This window comes from Tachysurus vachellii, chromosome 13 (genome assembly GCF_030014155.1).
Source record: "Tachysurus vachellii isolate PV-2020 chromosome 13, HZAU_Pvac_v1, whole genome shotgun sequence".
Classification (NCBI taxonomy): Eukaryota; Metazoa; Chordata; class Actinopteri; order Siluriformes; family Bagridae; genus Tachysurus; species Tachysurus vachellii.
The window spans coordinates 8618391-8635539 of NC_083472.1; the positions used below are offsets into that span (position 1 = coordinate 8618391).

Below are 17149 nucleotides of genomic sequence, written 5' to 3' on the forward strand. Positions count from 1 at the left end.
TCACTTTGCACATGTGTTTAGCCTGTGTGTGTGTGTGTGTGTGTGTGTGTGTGTGTGTGTGTGTGTGTGTGTGTGTGTGTGTTTGAGTTTGCTTTCCTTCTTGGTTGTTTCAAGTTTGCCTGCTCGCTTAGCCACCTGAGAAAGAACACTAACAGGACCTTATTACAGCATGTGATTTGGAATTTTACAGCAACAATCAAGGAGGCGCAGATAAGAAAAGGGGAAAACCAAGATAGGCTCAGAAACACAGTGGAATGTGTTCTTAACCTTAGGCCTGATATTATAGTGCATATTATTATAATACGCTCCTTAGAGCAGCAATTAAGGAGCTTTGTAAAGTAAGTGTTAAATACTAAAAAAGTGTCTCACACGATAACTCGCAGTTCAGCTCTTTGAATACCCACTTGGGGGCAAACGTCTTTCTTGTCTTCAAACACTTTTCGTTTTGAGTGTCCTAGGCTATATCCTCTCTGTCTATTAGGAACCACACATTTACTAGGCCTACTTTACCTGGCAATCCAGAGGCATGTACTTAGCCCATATTTGTCATTCTAGAAAAAGTTTGCCTGAAGCCAAAAGCCACGTTAACATCCTGTGTGGTGTGTGTCTGACAGGCTGATGACAGAGATTCTCCTTGCTTAGTAGTGCAGCAGTCCAGTAGTCACACTTCCAAAGGCAAACTCAAAACAGGTTATAAATTTATATCATACTCCACATGCAATAAAATTCCAAAAAATATTTAGACTTTTATAGGCAACCAAAGGTATACCTTTGACAGAATTAACAATATGCAAAAAACTCAGAGTGAGCAATACATTTGCATAGCGTAAGTGACTGCTTGTGCTATCAGCATGCTTAATTTCTAAATGGAAAACTAATACCTATACATACAACTGTGTAAATATCACGTCAGACCAATTATATCATATTTCACTTAAAATGTGACATAAAACTCAACAAACAGCATATTTGTGATTATTCGGGTTTCTATTGTAGTTGTAATGAGAGTCAATGACATACAAACTCTTTGTTCTGCAGCTCCAGGCCACATAATTCAAATAATTTGCCATTTTCTAAAAATGTATATATAGTTCACAGTGCCTAGAAGTGTGTGATTTTATTATGTTATGCTTCACACAAGTAGGTTGATATGATATTTCAATATGTCTGCTGTATTATGAAGAGACAAGTTTTGTATCTTGCTTAATACCTTTAGCTTTGACTTATTTTATGCTCAAATGATTTATACAGTCTATTCTTTAATAGTAACTCTTTATTTTCTGTAATTTTATTACACAGTGATTTTTTGAATCTGATGCGTCAAGAGATGTTGATTAGTTTTCTATAACAGCAGCTCTGACGATAGTGTCAACTTTATTTAAATGTGTTTCTATAGTAACTCGATTATGGGGATTATATAGCAGACACTTACGTCTAATAAATGAATTGAAAACATATATATATGTATGTATATATGTACATACATATATATAAAATCATTGATAGGTTGAAGCTGTCTGTTAGGAGATTTAAGATTTATAGAATAATTTAACATTTTGGAAGGAGTCTCTGCTGTCTGTGCTTTGTAAAGTGTAAAGTTCATGTTTTTACATGGGAGGAAGCCATGTTGGAAATCTTTTTTAAATTATTTCAGTGAAGTCAATGAGGTTTATAGCATATTCAAGTGATAACAGGAGCTAACTTTTCATGCAGAACAATACTTTAATTAATAAATATATATATATATATATATATATATATATATATATATATATATATATATATATATTATGTTTTTTGTCATCATTGTCCAATTGCTGTGATGTACAGTATATGGCAAGATATAGGATGTGCTCCTACAGAATATTTTATCACAATTATTATTTTATTATATATTATTATATACTCCATCATGTTTTATTTCTCCATTGTTGCAGTGTATATCTAACATGCTCTGTCAAAAGTTCTTGTTTAATTTTGCCTAATTGCATAATGCAGGTAAGCAGTGAGGTGAGTTATTCTAGGCTGTTGACAAGACCTATCAATACCTGCCAGTACTCACTGTTACTACAAAAGCAAACATGTATTATGCAAATGATCATACGGTCATTACAAATCTTCATGAGCAGCCAATCATTAATTTTATAGTGCTTACAATTGCCCAATAATTTGGTCAGAGGTATAATAATAATAATAATAATAATAATAATAATAATAATAATAATGTTATGATGTGTATTCCAATTCCAATGGAGTGAGGTTAGAATTTGACGTGTCTTGTCTTAATCTCCTCAACCCCGCATTTCATCTTTCATGTATTCTGCCTCTTCTTATTCACTATTATGCCATAGTAAGAAAAACACACACACACACACACACACACACACACACACACACACACACACACACACACACACACACACAACAACAACCTAATGAATCATTTCTATAACTGAGTGATCTGCATTTTTCACTGTAGGGCTGATCTGAAGAAGGTTAGTGTTAATCAAATATTCAGATTCATCTAATGAGAAGCTAACATTGAGGTAAAGTAAACATATGATAAACAAAGCTAAACAACTAAATGGTGTTGAACAGGAAACCAAAACATAATTCTCTAAATTTCACACAGACTAAAATATATTAAGGCCTCATAAAGAGAAGCCACGGTAGTCAATAGAAACCTAACTGTAACCACACTTATCCGACAGTTTATAAAACCCAATATAGACTTAAGAATAAAGTCCCTCATAAAATAAACCACATATTGTCCAAGCTTTCTCTTGTGAAAAAAAGGCTCACGTGTTTTGTGGTGTGCAATTCATATCCCATTGAAAAAGAAGCTCAGTGACTCACAAAGTATTTCAACATAATAGCGATCTATATTAGCATGTCTCTATTAAAAAGTATGTAAATCTTTTTTTACCATGATTAATGAATAAATGCAGAGCTTGGTAGAGGAAAAAAAAATAGTAATCACTTCTTTCAAATCAGTACAATGACAGAGAGAACCATTCATTCATTCATTCATTCATTTTCTACCGCTTATCCGAACTACCTCGGGTCACAGGGAGCCTGTGCCTATCTCAGGCGTCATCGGGCATCAAGGCAGGATACACCCTGGACGGAGTGCCAACCCATCGCAGGGCACACACACTCATTAGAGAGAACCATAATGGAGATATTAGTGAAAAAAAAGAGACATTAACATCAGTTAAAGTGAGTTATTTTAACATTTAAGCGTTTTCCTTAGTGGTTGATTGTTTATCACATGATTTAACAAGACTAATTCGGTAATTATTGTTCATCATTTAATTTCAGTTTGGCAATTGCATAACAGTGTTGAAAGTCAAAGTGACCTTGTCTGTTATTATCACTGCAAACAAAATACAAATTTTGAAGCATTTTAATATTTAGAGTTCAAGGCATAGTGTAGATGGGAAACTTCACCAACACTTAAAATGTCTTTATACATTATTTATACAACATTTAAAATGACATATTTGTAACCTGGTAACATCTTAACCACAAATCCTATTTTACATCTTAATGCACATGTTACAAATATAAATCATTACTCATGTAGCTAAAGCCTTTATGCTACACGTATGACTCAGTAGTCATGATAGTTACTGGAATATCTCAGGGTATGTAGGAATGGGAAATTCAAGTGAATAGCTGCAGTCAGATGAGAGGATGACTAAGTTAAATTGTCATTTGTAGACCCAATAAGCAGCATGAAAAGTACAGACTATTTGAGAGAGATTGGCAAATGTCATGAGCAGACATACAGCAATAAGTGTTTCATATGTAATTGATTTAGTTAGGACTCAGTATAAGATTACTTTAGAGCAGAAATGAACTGGCCATTATGAAATTTTATAGTTTTTATTTTAAGTCCCACTTCACAATGTCATGGTAATCAGTTTCCTGCTGCTGTTTTGCCTCCTGAGGCTCAGGGTCAGTTTATAGTTATAGTTATTCCATTTCCTACTATTTTATGAGATCAGAATGGAACCATAAATTAGTTTAGACCTGTCCCAAAACCAGCCTGTGTCCCTTTAAATAGTAAAGCACCAGCACACAAACAGCGGATGTGTGATCACGTTGGAGAAAGCCTGCTGTCGAGTGTTGATTCGCACTGTCTGGCAATTGCCGATGGGGACGCGCGTCAGTTTTATAGCCGAGCCTGGAGAAGAGGCGTTGGCAGGCAAAGAAAGCGTTCTCATCAGTGTTTATTAATCACTGGCGTGATATGATACTGTAATATCTGTGGTATTTTTATACTCGCCGAGCATGCACAAAGTGGTTTTGGCTACAAGAGGGCTTAATGAGTTACAAGTCAGCTTAAGAAGTGTTTCTGACATAAACAGAATAGCATGAATATATGTTGACTATTAGATGATAAAGGCCCGTTTTTGCATTTTATGTTGATGCGGATTCATAAATGTGTCTCTAGAATTAATACAGAAAAATGACACAGTATCATTATAGTTCCCCATTACATGCGCATGTCGGAAACATATGCACACATACATCACTCAGAACAATGTGGTAAAGGGAATGTGATTGCAAGCTTTTTTGTTTCCTTTGTAGGGTCAGTAAATGTATTCAGGCCCATAGGTGGTGATATCATGTAAGCAAGCGTTGTGAACTGCCAGATGTGTTTATTCAAGCAAGTGTCATGATGCAGCTGCAGCTGGCCCCTAGCATGAGCACTCCCAATATGCTGAGTTGTCCAACTGCTGCACACTGTTAATTGGTTTTATCACAGCAGCAGTTATGACCACCGTGTGTGTTTTACAAACACATGATATAGACAGAAAGATGTTTTGTGAAAAAGCAGAAGTGGATTGTTTCAGACAGTCAGAATAATTGCTATCTAAACACAGAAAGCGCTCTGTTTATTTTGGGTACGCACATTGATTTGCCAATGTCTGATGCAATACATTTTTGACAAATGAGACAAGGCTTTGAAAAAAAAAAAAGTCAGTGTAACCAAGGAACTGAAGAATGTGCTCTTTTTGTTGGATTTCACAGACATTACTCTTAATTGGTAAGTCTCATAGTGCATTAATTAGAACCTTGAAGCTGATTCAGAAAAACCAATCAATTACACATCTAGACTTGACTGGCAGCACCCTATAATTGGGTGGCTGCTTTCCTTTTCTCAAGTAGCCTACAGCCAATCCGTACAGACCAAACAGGTGGCAGCAGAGGAAACAAGCTCTTCCAGTCCATAAAACTGGCTAACTAGCTCCTGAAACTTGCCAGCCTGTAATTATCATATCATTTGTGTTGTAAATCACAGTGCCTCTTGTCATGGTATCATCAGACGTACGGCAATTTCATGCTGCAAATCAACACAGACAATTAAAAAAAGACAGAGAGAAAGAAGACTATTTTGCAAGGCCCTGGTGACTCAGGAGATGACATTCTAAGATGATTATGGAAGCTATAAGATTTTTTTCCATTATAACAATGATTATTTCCTTGTTTTGTGTGATGTTTATAACATGTTTATAACTTTTAAGCACCTGTTTTGAAAAAGCCACTGCAGTTTATAAGACTATAATCATGTCTGTGAGGAAGATATTGTCTAATAAACAAAGAGGCAGGTTTTGTGAAGAAGGGTTGCAGAAGCATGTAAAACTGAGCCAGAATGGACTTTCCCTTCCTCAGGTCCAGACACCACCAATTCCTTCACACACATCTCTGGGAAATGCTTTAATATTTCTGTCAGCAGCAGCCTTCATATTAACAGAAATGTGCTCAGGTTTTATGATTATAATTGTCAGTTATAAACAAAATGACCTACTTTTGCTGTCAGATACATTACAGACCAAAAATATGGACGCAGGCAGTGATTCAAACATTTTCTTTTTCAACTGCCATTTTGCCAACACACAGCATGAACATGATGATTGTGGTAAAAGTTAAAAGTATTTCATATTTAATCAAAACTAGTTTTACTCTCTGCTAAATAGGGAATAAATACACCATACTGTTATTAGTAAATAATCAGTGGTGGGGTGGACATGTCAAAAATGTTTTACTCCCATTCTAATACAGCAGTTTTATTTATTAAATAATGACATGCAATCATTTTATCCACTGCTATGTACATTTAATATATGGAAATAGCCACTAAAGTTAGTGTCACTTAAATAATAAATAAAAGTTAATCTAACATGTTACGTTACCAAGCAACTGCAAAGCCTTCCTTCCTGTTGACTTTCACATATCAGTATAAGAGGTAAAGCAGTTCATTTACTTCTAACTTTTACAAATCACTGATATAGGAGACTCCCCACAAACAGATTCACTATAACAACAATTAATTATCTTTTATTCATTTCCTAGGGTCAAGCTTGTAGCCAGAACTACTGTCAGAGCTATTTTTATAGAAAATTAATCAACACCTTCTGACCAAATAGGTTTAAGAACTCAATAGCACTGATTTTAAATATAACATACTGTCTATTATTGTAGAAATAAATGTTTTAGGTTTTGGGAGTTAATATATCTTCTATATATAATTTTTTATATGTATATAGATAGTAAAATTCATCAACTTCAACAACACATTGTAGCCTCAATCATTAAACAATGCTTCATATTTTCTAATCAGATTCTAATCTAAATGTCATCAGATGACTTGTACTTGATAAATGAATGTGGAAATGCTTCACTCCCTACATTTACTGGCAACAGTTATAGGTTATATAAAAGTCGGCTGGTTGCAGCTTGTCGTTCAATAATTGGTTCAGTTATTTGGGTAATTATAAGAATGAGTCTCATTAAAACATTTATTTAGCAGTAAGTATAGCCTATTTTGAAGTTGTGGAATTAGTTTGAGTATATTAAGCAAAACCAAAAATGAAGCTTAATATTTAATGTGATAAATAGGCAGTGAGACATCACTATTTATGCCCTTTTACTCTTAGGATGTGTCTCCAGGTCCAGATTTACCTTCTTCACTCTTGTAACTGCATACCTATCCTATAGGTTTTAGTCAATGTATTAAATATTTCATAGCATTTACTAACAAATATGATTAAATGTTGACTTAAAGGGGTTAAATGTGAGTGCAAAATCATTGCAGATTAAAGGATTTCTTGGGGGTGTTTTTTCTTTCGTTCCCTTATTATGTATGTGGATTGCACCTTATGTTTGGTTTCCCAAAACATAAATTCAAATTAAACGCCATCTATTCCCAAAAACTGTAACAATCCTCAACAAAACAAGCATTTACAACAGGCCTTGTCTATCACTGATAGAGCCATTTGTAATAACTAGATTGAATCATCAATTGTTTTGGACCCCCAGTACAAAGCTTTCACACATCTTGTCATGAGACGATGTAGGAACATACGTATGAGAATGTTTATGAAGCCATAAATAAGTAATTCCTTGATACCACACAGCTAAAAAAAACCCTTGACAATAGCAGTTATTGTTTGCTAATGAATCGCAGAGCACAAATCAACTCTGCAGCAACGAATCAAATTAGTGTGCTTTAGCGGAACTACTTGACTTAATGGAGCTGGCGAAAGAACACAGACTTGTCTCTACACCTCCAAGATTTGATACCATCTGTTCCTTTGTTTACACCTCGCTGTTTCCATGGCAACGAAAGGAGGCAGGTAGAAGTGGGAAATAGCTAGACTACATGGCTATACTCCATTACTGAACACTTCTTTATAATGAACTTAGAGAGCACAAGATTTATTCTAAGGCAGCGACTGAAAATAGAAGCACACATTTAGTGGGTGTTGTGGTTGGAACTTGTGATAGCCACAGTCATATGTTTTTTCGTGGAGAGTGTGAAAGTTCACAAAATTCAGTAATAGCTTTATTTCACATCAAACAATAGTCTATTCTGCCTATTTGCTTTTTCTCTCTGTTGACATTACTCATATTTAACCTGAATTAATTTGAAGCATGTTGCTTTCAGGTCTGTTCATTGTTCATGCTTTGGATCTAAATGGTGATATATTGCCACCAATTATGAAGAATATGAATAATTCGTTCATACATTGTCTTTCACAGTTTATATGCATATACAACGATAATGAGACTGTCTATTGTGAAGAGGTGGTGAGAAAAATGGCGATCTCACATGTCTTGGTTGCTCCGGGCCAGAAGAATTAACAGGTGTAAATCACAATGCATGACATGGATTAATCTTTCAGCTGGTAGAATTTGAAGCCCAGAGCCTTTAACTCATGAGAGCTGGATCTCATCTGTTTTCCAACCTTGCAAACACACTCAGACGTGGAAAAGATGGATTGGAGGTGAGAATCACACAACAGATGAAAATAATTAGGCCCTACTTGGAGGAAAGATTTAATGAGGACAGCTTTAATGGGCAGGCAAGGAAATCACTACAGTTTCAACATGGCTAAGTCAATATAAAAACAAAAGAAAAAAATCATTTGCATATTGGCACTTATCAATATATACATTCTTCTATATATAAATAGGTTTGTGATTGTTTGGGTTGGATTTGTTCAACTATGCTGTTTCTACACTAACCAAGTAGATAAATTTAATTAATTAATTAAGGCAAACAAGTGTTTTTATATTTAATGAGCAACAAAAACAGAAAAATCAAAAAAATATTTTTTGATGATTACAAAAACCTATACTATAAACAATTTTAACAGTTTACTTATTTACCAGGTATGGAAAAGTGATGAATAATCCTTTAGTTGGATCAATGATTTTTTTTTTATTATCTAATAATCTGCAGGAAACAGGAAACAAATACAAAACAAGAATTTCAAGACAACAGATAGAAATGAACTGGTAGGGCTACAGTGCAATCTCTTGTCCTCATTAAACCAAAATTCGGTCATGAAGTGCTACAAACTGTTTCTGGACCTTTAACGATACATTACAAATGTTCTCTTTTTCATCATGAAATGATTTCATCATTTTTTAATTAGTTAATTATATTCTTTCTGTTGATTTTTCCCTTTTAAATTTGAGTCATAAAAGTGAAAGGGAAAAAAACTGTTTTACATAGTAAGACATTTAACAACAAATTAGGTTTCTTGCTTAAACCCTGATGTCAGTGAAACTTGGCACTCAAAATGCATAGAAAAGTTTGCTCATTCTGAACAAATAAAATATTTTGTTAAGTGTTCAACTGCAAATAACAGGAGACTGAAATCTGTCAGATCTGTGTCAATGCCATATGTTCATTAAAAACCTGCTGCTCATTACTGAGGGTAAAAGACATTTTTTTTAAACATTGCATAACACAGAAATCCACAAAATATCTCAATGTACATCTAAGGCTGAGAGTTTGACTTCGGTAGAGAATTAAACTACGTGGTTGAGCAGTTTGACAATTAAACAGTACAAAACAAACAAATCATCCATCAGAATGTTGTCTTAATCAGAGCAAACATACATTGAGATGGAAATGTTCAAGTGGACGGTAGCGGAGGAGTGAAAAATAAGACGCTCTTTGATGCTCTGTGATTGGAGTCCCAAACTGTAGAGGTCTGTTTGTATTGCATACGAAAAGTCTTGGATTCAAATCTTTTGGAGCAGTTCAAGCTGAGGCATCCTCGCTGTGTCCGCTCACACATCATTTTCAGCTGACAGCACAGATTTCCTTTCCTTAGTTTTAACAGCCAAGTCGATTCTGACATGGTCTGGAACTCGAATGGTATTAGCGTAGTTCGTTTATTATTTCTTGTCTGCTTTTTCCCACTAACTATGACTGAGCTGCAGAGAGTTATTGTACATGCTTTCATGACATTAGTCCTCGGAAATGACGTCAATATCGTCCGCGCTGCCCTGCTGAGTAGCTACTCTCCAGCGATTCACGTGCTGGTTGCCCTTTCTCTTCTGCTGCAGATCGGGTGATTCCTCTTCCAGTTTCTGCCTCTTGTGTTTGGTTCTCCGGTTCTGAAACCATACCTTTACCTTCAAAAGACAGATAGAGATTTTATTTCATGCCATCAAATCATCACTATAAAGAGAACATTTCTTATTAACATTATTCTGGGTCATTGGTTATGTTAGGTTATTTATTTATGTGGTGACGGCTTTGAGTTTTTTGGATTAAAGAACCATCTTAAACGATCAGTATACACACAAGTGAGTCCTTTCTTCAGTAGTGACATAATGTGTAATTGTCTGGAGAGTTGTAAAGGATGTACATGCTTTTATATGTTTTACACACCAGCCTAATCTTGTTATATTATTCACTGACAATAACATTCCTTCTGTTGATTCCTAACCTTAGAGATGCCACAACACATGTAAAGAGGTTTTCTGATTGCATGTGTTCATTTGGTCATGTCTGATCCTGCTGACACAGAGATCCTTTACATTTACGTTATGCCAGTCTGTTAAGTAAAACAAATTCCTTTATCTGTGTTTACATAGAAGTTGTAACACATTCAAAGGAAATAAAGAAAAGAAGTTAGTTGCTCCTCATTTAAAAATGCATTACATGTTAAAATAGCCTTAAGCCAATCTGACTCAACTGAAAGTACTGAGTTGCTGCGGCTCAGCAGCAGCACTTGCGTCAACAAGCATGTGTGTGTAACTCTGATTGTGAAATCCAACTGTAAATGCATGCTGACTACATGTCTTGGCATTCTTTAGGCCCAACCCAGAGAAATGAAGGACGACTGACTTCTGTCCTGTGATGACACGATGTAGACCTGAAGAAAGTACGTGGATGAAAATGCATGTGTTTCCACATCCTGTTGGCTTAGTCATATGGAATGTGTACATGTTCTTTTCGGTGTGTGTTTGTGTATTTGTGTGTGTGTGTTTAGGAGCTGTCTGTCTTGTTTTATCTCTCTTACCTGGGTCTCAGTAAGGCAGAGGCCATTGGCCAACTGCTTACGCTCCGCACCCACTACGTAGTGGTTCTTCTCAAAAGCGCGCTCCAGTCGCAGCAGCTGTGAGGGGGAGAAGGCTGTGCGGATGCGCTTGGGCTTACGTGAGAATGGTCCATGCAGCAGCAGGTTTTCTGGGCTGCTGTCCTCACCTGCGCAAGAGAGCAAGAGAGGTGTACAGGATGAGGGATGTTTTACAAAGAGGTAAAGGGACCTCATATAATTTAACGATTTGTTAATAGTCAGATTATATTGTCATCTATTAATCTGATTTCTGTTAGCATGCATGGTCATATTTTTTTATTTTAAAAATATAAAAGATTAAATTATCAGTAAGAATTAAGATGTTTTTACAATATACAATGTAAATTAATTAGAATATATAATACATTTTTTATTCTCATATAATAATATTTCCAGCCTTTAATAAAAATGAAAATGAAAAATAATGTGAATTTCAGTACTGCTAATATCGGTAGTTAGCGCTAAGCATATTCACTCAGGTAAAACATGCTCAAATGAGTTCATTTTACTGAAAGGACCGCCATTCAGATGTATTTGTCCATCAAGCACCGTCACCCTGATTTTCATACAAATGCTTGGCTGTAACGTCTCAATGTCACATCCTAAGTAAATATCTTAGCATGAAAAGATACAAAAACAATTGATATGAATTTTGATAGGCAGTTAAGCAAATGTAAAACCCCCACATTTTGTCTCATTTCTTTCAACATAAGGCTATAGGAAAATGCGGTCATTATCAGTTCCATGGGGTGTGTGACCTTCATCCCACCGCAGGCTACATCTGGCAGCCCAAGTCCATATGCCGTTTATTAAAAAACACACAGAAGAGGCGAAGCATTTTTCATAAACAAATGGATCTATAACTCAGAGATGGGATGTGTCAGCCTTGAAAAGAATATTCAGCATAATCGCAACCGCCGGCACGCACAAACAAAGTTTGTCCCATCGGAGCGGTTGAAGCTATGGACAGTGCAGGCCACTGAGGTGGGAAATGATGAGCTATTGTTAATAAAAAACTAACCAAAATGTATCAGAGTGCAGGTGTGCATCAACAGTTCATAATCAGCATACACATCTTCTGAATAGATGTTGTAACTTCAACCACATTGTTGGAAATTAGCTAGGTATACAAATAAGGTTAGTGTGTATTTAAATCTCATAATGCCTTCACTTTGTCCACACATGTCCACTTTCAAAGTTACACATGTCCACTTTTTTTTGGAGTAAGTACAACAAATTTAAGATACCCAGACATTTGATCTAAGTTGATATAATTAAAGTAGGCTAATTTAACTATGATTAAACTTTAAGCACTATTTAATTGTGCATATGCACACAAGTAAAATAGAACAAATTCTTCACTTCGGTCATCAGGAAAACTATAAAGATGTACCAATTTGCACTACAAAAGAGCCCTAATGCCATCCACAGTGGAAGTAAAGTGGATTACCATAAAGCTGCTCAGACAAGGATTTTATCAGAATCTGAGGACAATGCATCTGACTTGATTCTTTCAGTCAAGCATTAAGCCATCACAGGGAAACAATTTCATTTCAAAGACCCCCTCAGATTACCTAATGATATATTCTCAGCGACTCTGTACGAGAGGAGCATGAAAATAAAGAGCTGGTTTGGCCCCATACACAGATTTGCTAGTTTGTTTACAGAGTGAAGGAAAAATGAGTCTCATGGAGAATACTCTTAATAACAGAGGTTTGCACAGCTACTAATAAGGTATGTACTCTAAGTTGTTTACTGATGGGTGCGTATTATCTGCCACTGAACTGTCATTGATGGTTGTTTTCAGCAGCGGTGCTGAAAAGCCCTTTGTACATCAGAGCTAAAATGCAAGTAGACTTGCAGAGGGGAAAATGTAAACAGCCCTATGAGATCAGAAAGTGTTGAAAAGTCACCCTGAAACTATAGTCAATGTGCTCTGACAGGCAGTATGGGCAGAAATAAAGACAAAAATGTACAACTATTGCTATTAAAGCCATACCCTAAGCACTGAATTCAGAACTTAGATATAATTTGGCTATGCTTGTTCTGTATATTATTCATACTGGCATCATCTCCATGTGTGGTATCACCTTGCGCTCTCCTTTGAGAGAGCTGGTGGAACATAGTGGCGGGTAGTGATGGAGATTCAGGCCTCCTGAAGAGCCGGCAGCCCCTCCGGGGGTTTGGGCTCAAACAGTCCCTGGCCTATCCATGGCAAGGATGCCCCCGCCATGAGGAAAAGGGAACCAGATGGCACCCAGATCAGTTTTACTAGCATTCCCTTGGCACAAACAAGCTTGGTCTTGTCAGTACTGCTCTCATTAAAGGCAGGGAGAAGGGTGGCATACAGTGGGAAATAAAGACACACTGGATCATTTGGTCTGCAACCACAGTGCAACAGCCGCCAATTCCGCCATCCCTCCACAGTTTAAATATGAATCAAATATAAATACAGCCTGATTGCATACTATAATAAAAATGGATGAATTGTAATAATAGTGATTATAAACAAACAAACAAACAAATAAAACAAACAAATAAATAAAAAAAATTTATGTAAGCAAGTGCCTCATAGTATATAAGCACTAAGATCTACATTTTCAGATTTGACAAAATCTAATAGTAATACCAAAAAAAGTTAATTCATGCTGCCTTTTTTATAATACTTTTAAAGCTGATAAAATTAAATCTTACTGTTCACCGTAAAAGAACTAAATTCAATGGAATAAGCTGTGAATTATTATATTTTTATTTATTTTTTTATATAAGATAATAAAATAAAGATAAAGATTATAAAATAAATAAATACCAAAAATACCATAAAAAAACAATAAAATATAAAAAATTTTTGTGTATGAAGACAGATTACTGTTGAGTAATGCTTTCTCTAAAGAAATCAACGGAAGTAATATTTTCATGCAGCATCAACTCCCCTTGTATTCTAAGGTAATATGATACTACAAGAAGTCCCAAGATATACAATAATTGCAAAAAGAGTGGTCTGTTACTCTAGTCTAAAACAACACAACAGTCTGCTCGATGCACCCATAACACAAAAACTTGCATATGTACAACAGCAGGCTGGACGAGGATCCTGTTTACACTGTGCTGCATGAGAGATCTAAGGACATATACGTGAAGTTTTGCTCGTTCAGGAAGTGACTAAGTTAAAATCCTATATACACATTAGTGCTGACAAAAAAGTGACACTCATGATAGGTAATCCTTTCCCACTCGATCCCCTTGGCTATATTTAGCCTTGTCCAAACAGTGGTTTTCTAGGTTATTGGACACCATCAGTGAATGGATCATCCCTGTCCATAAACAAAGAGACTCTATCTGAGTCCCCGGATCTGAGTAACAGCGATAACAACCTCAGACTTCCACCAATTACCTGAGTCCTATGCCCCCAGGGCCTTTAGCTGAGCTTAGTGCGTCACCCAGCACACCTGATGTGTCTGAGCTTTCTTACTTCGCCTTGCAGCAAGGACAGCTATGTCAGAAGCAACGAGCCTGTTGCTTTAACAAATTGACTTGTAAGCAAGACCACCCATCAGTTTTATTCACTAAACGTTAAATAAAAAAACAAAGCAAAATGATCTGAATACAAATAATGAGATCTGATTACTCTGTGCAGTCTCTGCTGAAATTATAGATACGATCTCATGTTTTAGAGGATCATTTTAATAGCAGAATTTTTATGCAAAAATACTACACTCAACTTCTCACACTGAATTATTTATCATACATTACAATAAGGTTGTGATCATTTCAACAGTAAAATTGATTATTTTACTTAATAACGTCTTATTTGTATAACGTATTTGCTTCTCTCTATAATATTCTTTTCTTCTACAATAATAGTTAACCTATATTTTGCCTTTTTTTAAATGGTTGAATTAGTGATCTTATCACTATCATCTAGGAATAGACCAGACATTGACAAGTAGAGGAAGAGGAATAGACCAGACATTGATAAGTCCTCTAACAAACATGATAAGGAAAATTGCTGTTTTTCATATGACAAGTCTTATGTCAGTGAATATTTATGTCCTATAAAAATTTGTAAATAACAGTGAAAAGCAAATCTCCTCAGTCCTTTAAAAATCAATTATTTCTTTGTCTACGAGTAACAGCGCTTGTTTGTACTGATCATCATGCAATTGCTCATAGTTTATTACTGCTGAACATTAAATTAATGAAAAAATTAGCAAAGTGTTGACTAGCTGTGACTAGCAAAGTAGATATCTTCACACATAAATATAAGAATTTTAAGGTCAATTGAAAATAAATTATATCCTTAATCTATGTTTAATTGTAATTGTTGTGTATATAATAATGACCTTTATTTATTTTGTAAACATTTTTTATTTCTTTTATCTAGTGATCTATAATACCGAGCATTTTGTTCCTAAATTATTTATACTATTTAAAAAACTTTTTTTCATCCATTATTGAATTTCTAATTAAACTGAGATGATATAGTGTTATATCGTCCTTCAGTGTTTATAGTATTTAAAAGGGCGGCATATTATATTTTATTTATTGTGCTAAATAATTATTTTTCTAACTTGGTAAGTCATTTCGTTTAAATTTCATTTAGCTTTTCCTACACACCTCCATACACTTATCATTTCCTGAGTGTGCAATCCTTCACACGCACGCGCGCGCTCACAAGCACACACACACACACACACACACACACACACAATTAAATCACGTACAGAAGAGTGTTTTATTCTCCTTGTGGGATAACACGTGGTCGAAACTTTTATAGTACTGCAGCTAATCACTGAGTGACATTTGTGTACAAAAAAATTTACATATGCATATATTGGGTTGATTTATGTTATGTTATATCTAATTCTGCAAAATGGAAAATAGAAGAATTTTTTTTGAGAGAGCGCATGAACTGGCACTGGTCTGGGAATAACATTTTGCGTGCGGTTTTGTGGCCTGTATAGCAATAGCCTAAAATAACACACCTGTTACTGATTCAGCTGTAGGAGATAAGAGATGCAAAATGGTTCAGAAATAGGAGATTAAAAAAAATCAGGCGTTATTCTCATTCGTTTTTGACACAGGACAGATGCTCATGGTTAAGATATGGATCTTCTATCGAATAGATGACAGATTGGCACAGTTATTTATTTTTCCTGATTAATACTGACCTTGAAAGCGGTGTCCAAGGTATCGGTTTCTGAGCACCCAGGGGTAGAAGTGCAGGCTGTCCCGCTGGTGTGGACTGAAGAAGGGCTGAGTGGGAATGGGCAGGTGCCGCAGCGCCAGCGCAGAGTTGGCCGAGTGGGAGCTCGGATCTGGGAACATCATGTCCGCGTTAACGTTCCCGTACAGCGACCGAGCCGAGTTCTGAAAACAGCTGCCGAACGGAGCCGGATGCACAGATTCAGTGTACCGCAAAGCAGTCGGGCGAATCGGTTCATCTCCGGCGCTTGCGGAGTTCGAGTCTTTTCCGACCAGAGATTCAATTGTGAAACACTTTTTGTGCTGGAACATTATTGGACGATTGGTTCTGAAATTACGGTTTCAAGTTAAAACTAATTCCCCGCGCGCAAGGAAAAAAAAAAGTTTAGGGAAAAAAAATTAAAAATCCCCTAGCAAATCTCCAAAAAATTGGTTCTGGAAGTAATCAGAGTCTTTTTGAAATCCATAACTTCATATGCGCAACATTCCTCTCATCTGTGAATTTGTCGCCGCAGAGCTGCACTCTGTCTCCAAATCCGGACAGCTTTCTGATATTGACCTGACAGTGTCAACAAATGCTCATTCAAAACTCAGCTTTACAATAGAACAGTCAGCTCAGGTATTGGCCACACACCGTCTGTTTGCTTCGTCTGCAATCTAGATTGAACTGCAAAAGCGCGAAACACCTTAGTACACTAATATGATCGATGATCAGACAGCTTTGAGCTCCAGCCTGTCACTCACTCAATAACCTCAATACCTGCTCCCCGCTCTGCGCGCAGAGGTGTGGTGCGCATGCGTACATGCGGATAAGCGAACACCACGCACACAGCCATTTTGTTCACGTTAAATCGTTCCGTCTCATATATCAGTAGCCTAATAAACACCGTTCATCGTTCTTTTACATAAAACCAAAATAAATTACCTGTTTTTTGAAGAAAAAAAATGCATGAGCAATATATTCAGAAGGGGAGTCTGTCAGGGTTTGTCACATCTCTAAGTCTAGCATTTAAATCCAAAAGTTTTACGTTTCAATTCATTATTTTATTAAC

The 17149-nt window shown here is 36.0% G+C and overlaps 1 protein-coding gene across 1 annotated transcript; it reads right to left on the bottom strand.

The window, feature by feature from the left end:
- Positions 1-8368: 8368 nt before the first annotated feature.
- Positions 8369-16817, bottom strand: LOC132855947 (homeobox protein EMX1-like). Its single transcript, XM_060885239.1, has 3 exons — positions 16064-16817; positions 10836-11020; positions 8369-9942 (listed from the first exon to the last, which is right to left on the bottom strand). The coding sequence occupies exons 1-3, from the start codon at positions 16407-16409 to the stop codon at positions 9775-9777; spliced, it is 699 nt and encodes a 232-aa protein (XP_060741222.1). The 5' UTR covers positions 16410-16817; the 3' UTR covers positions 8369-9774.
- Positions 16818-17149: the final 332 nt, after the last annotated feature.

Coding starts and splice junctions, on each gene's coding strand:
- LOC132855947 (XM_060885239.1), bottom strand. CDS start 16,409: ATGTTCCAGCACAAAAAGTGTTTCACAATTGAATCTCTGGTCGGAAAA. Junction 11,021..16,063: donor CCTTGGACACCGCTTTCAAG/GTCAGTATTAAT, acceptor TCTCTTGCGCAG/GTGAGGACAGCAGCCCAGAA. Junction 9,943..10,835: donor TCTGCCTTACTGAGACCCAG/GTAAGAGAGATA, acceptor TGTCTTTTGAAG/GTAAAGGTATGGTTTCAGAA.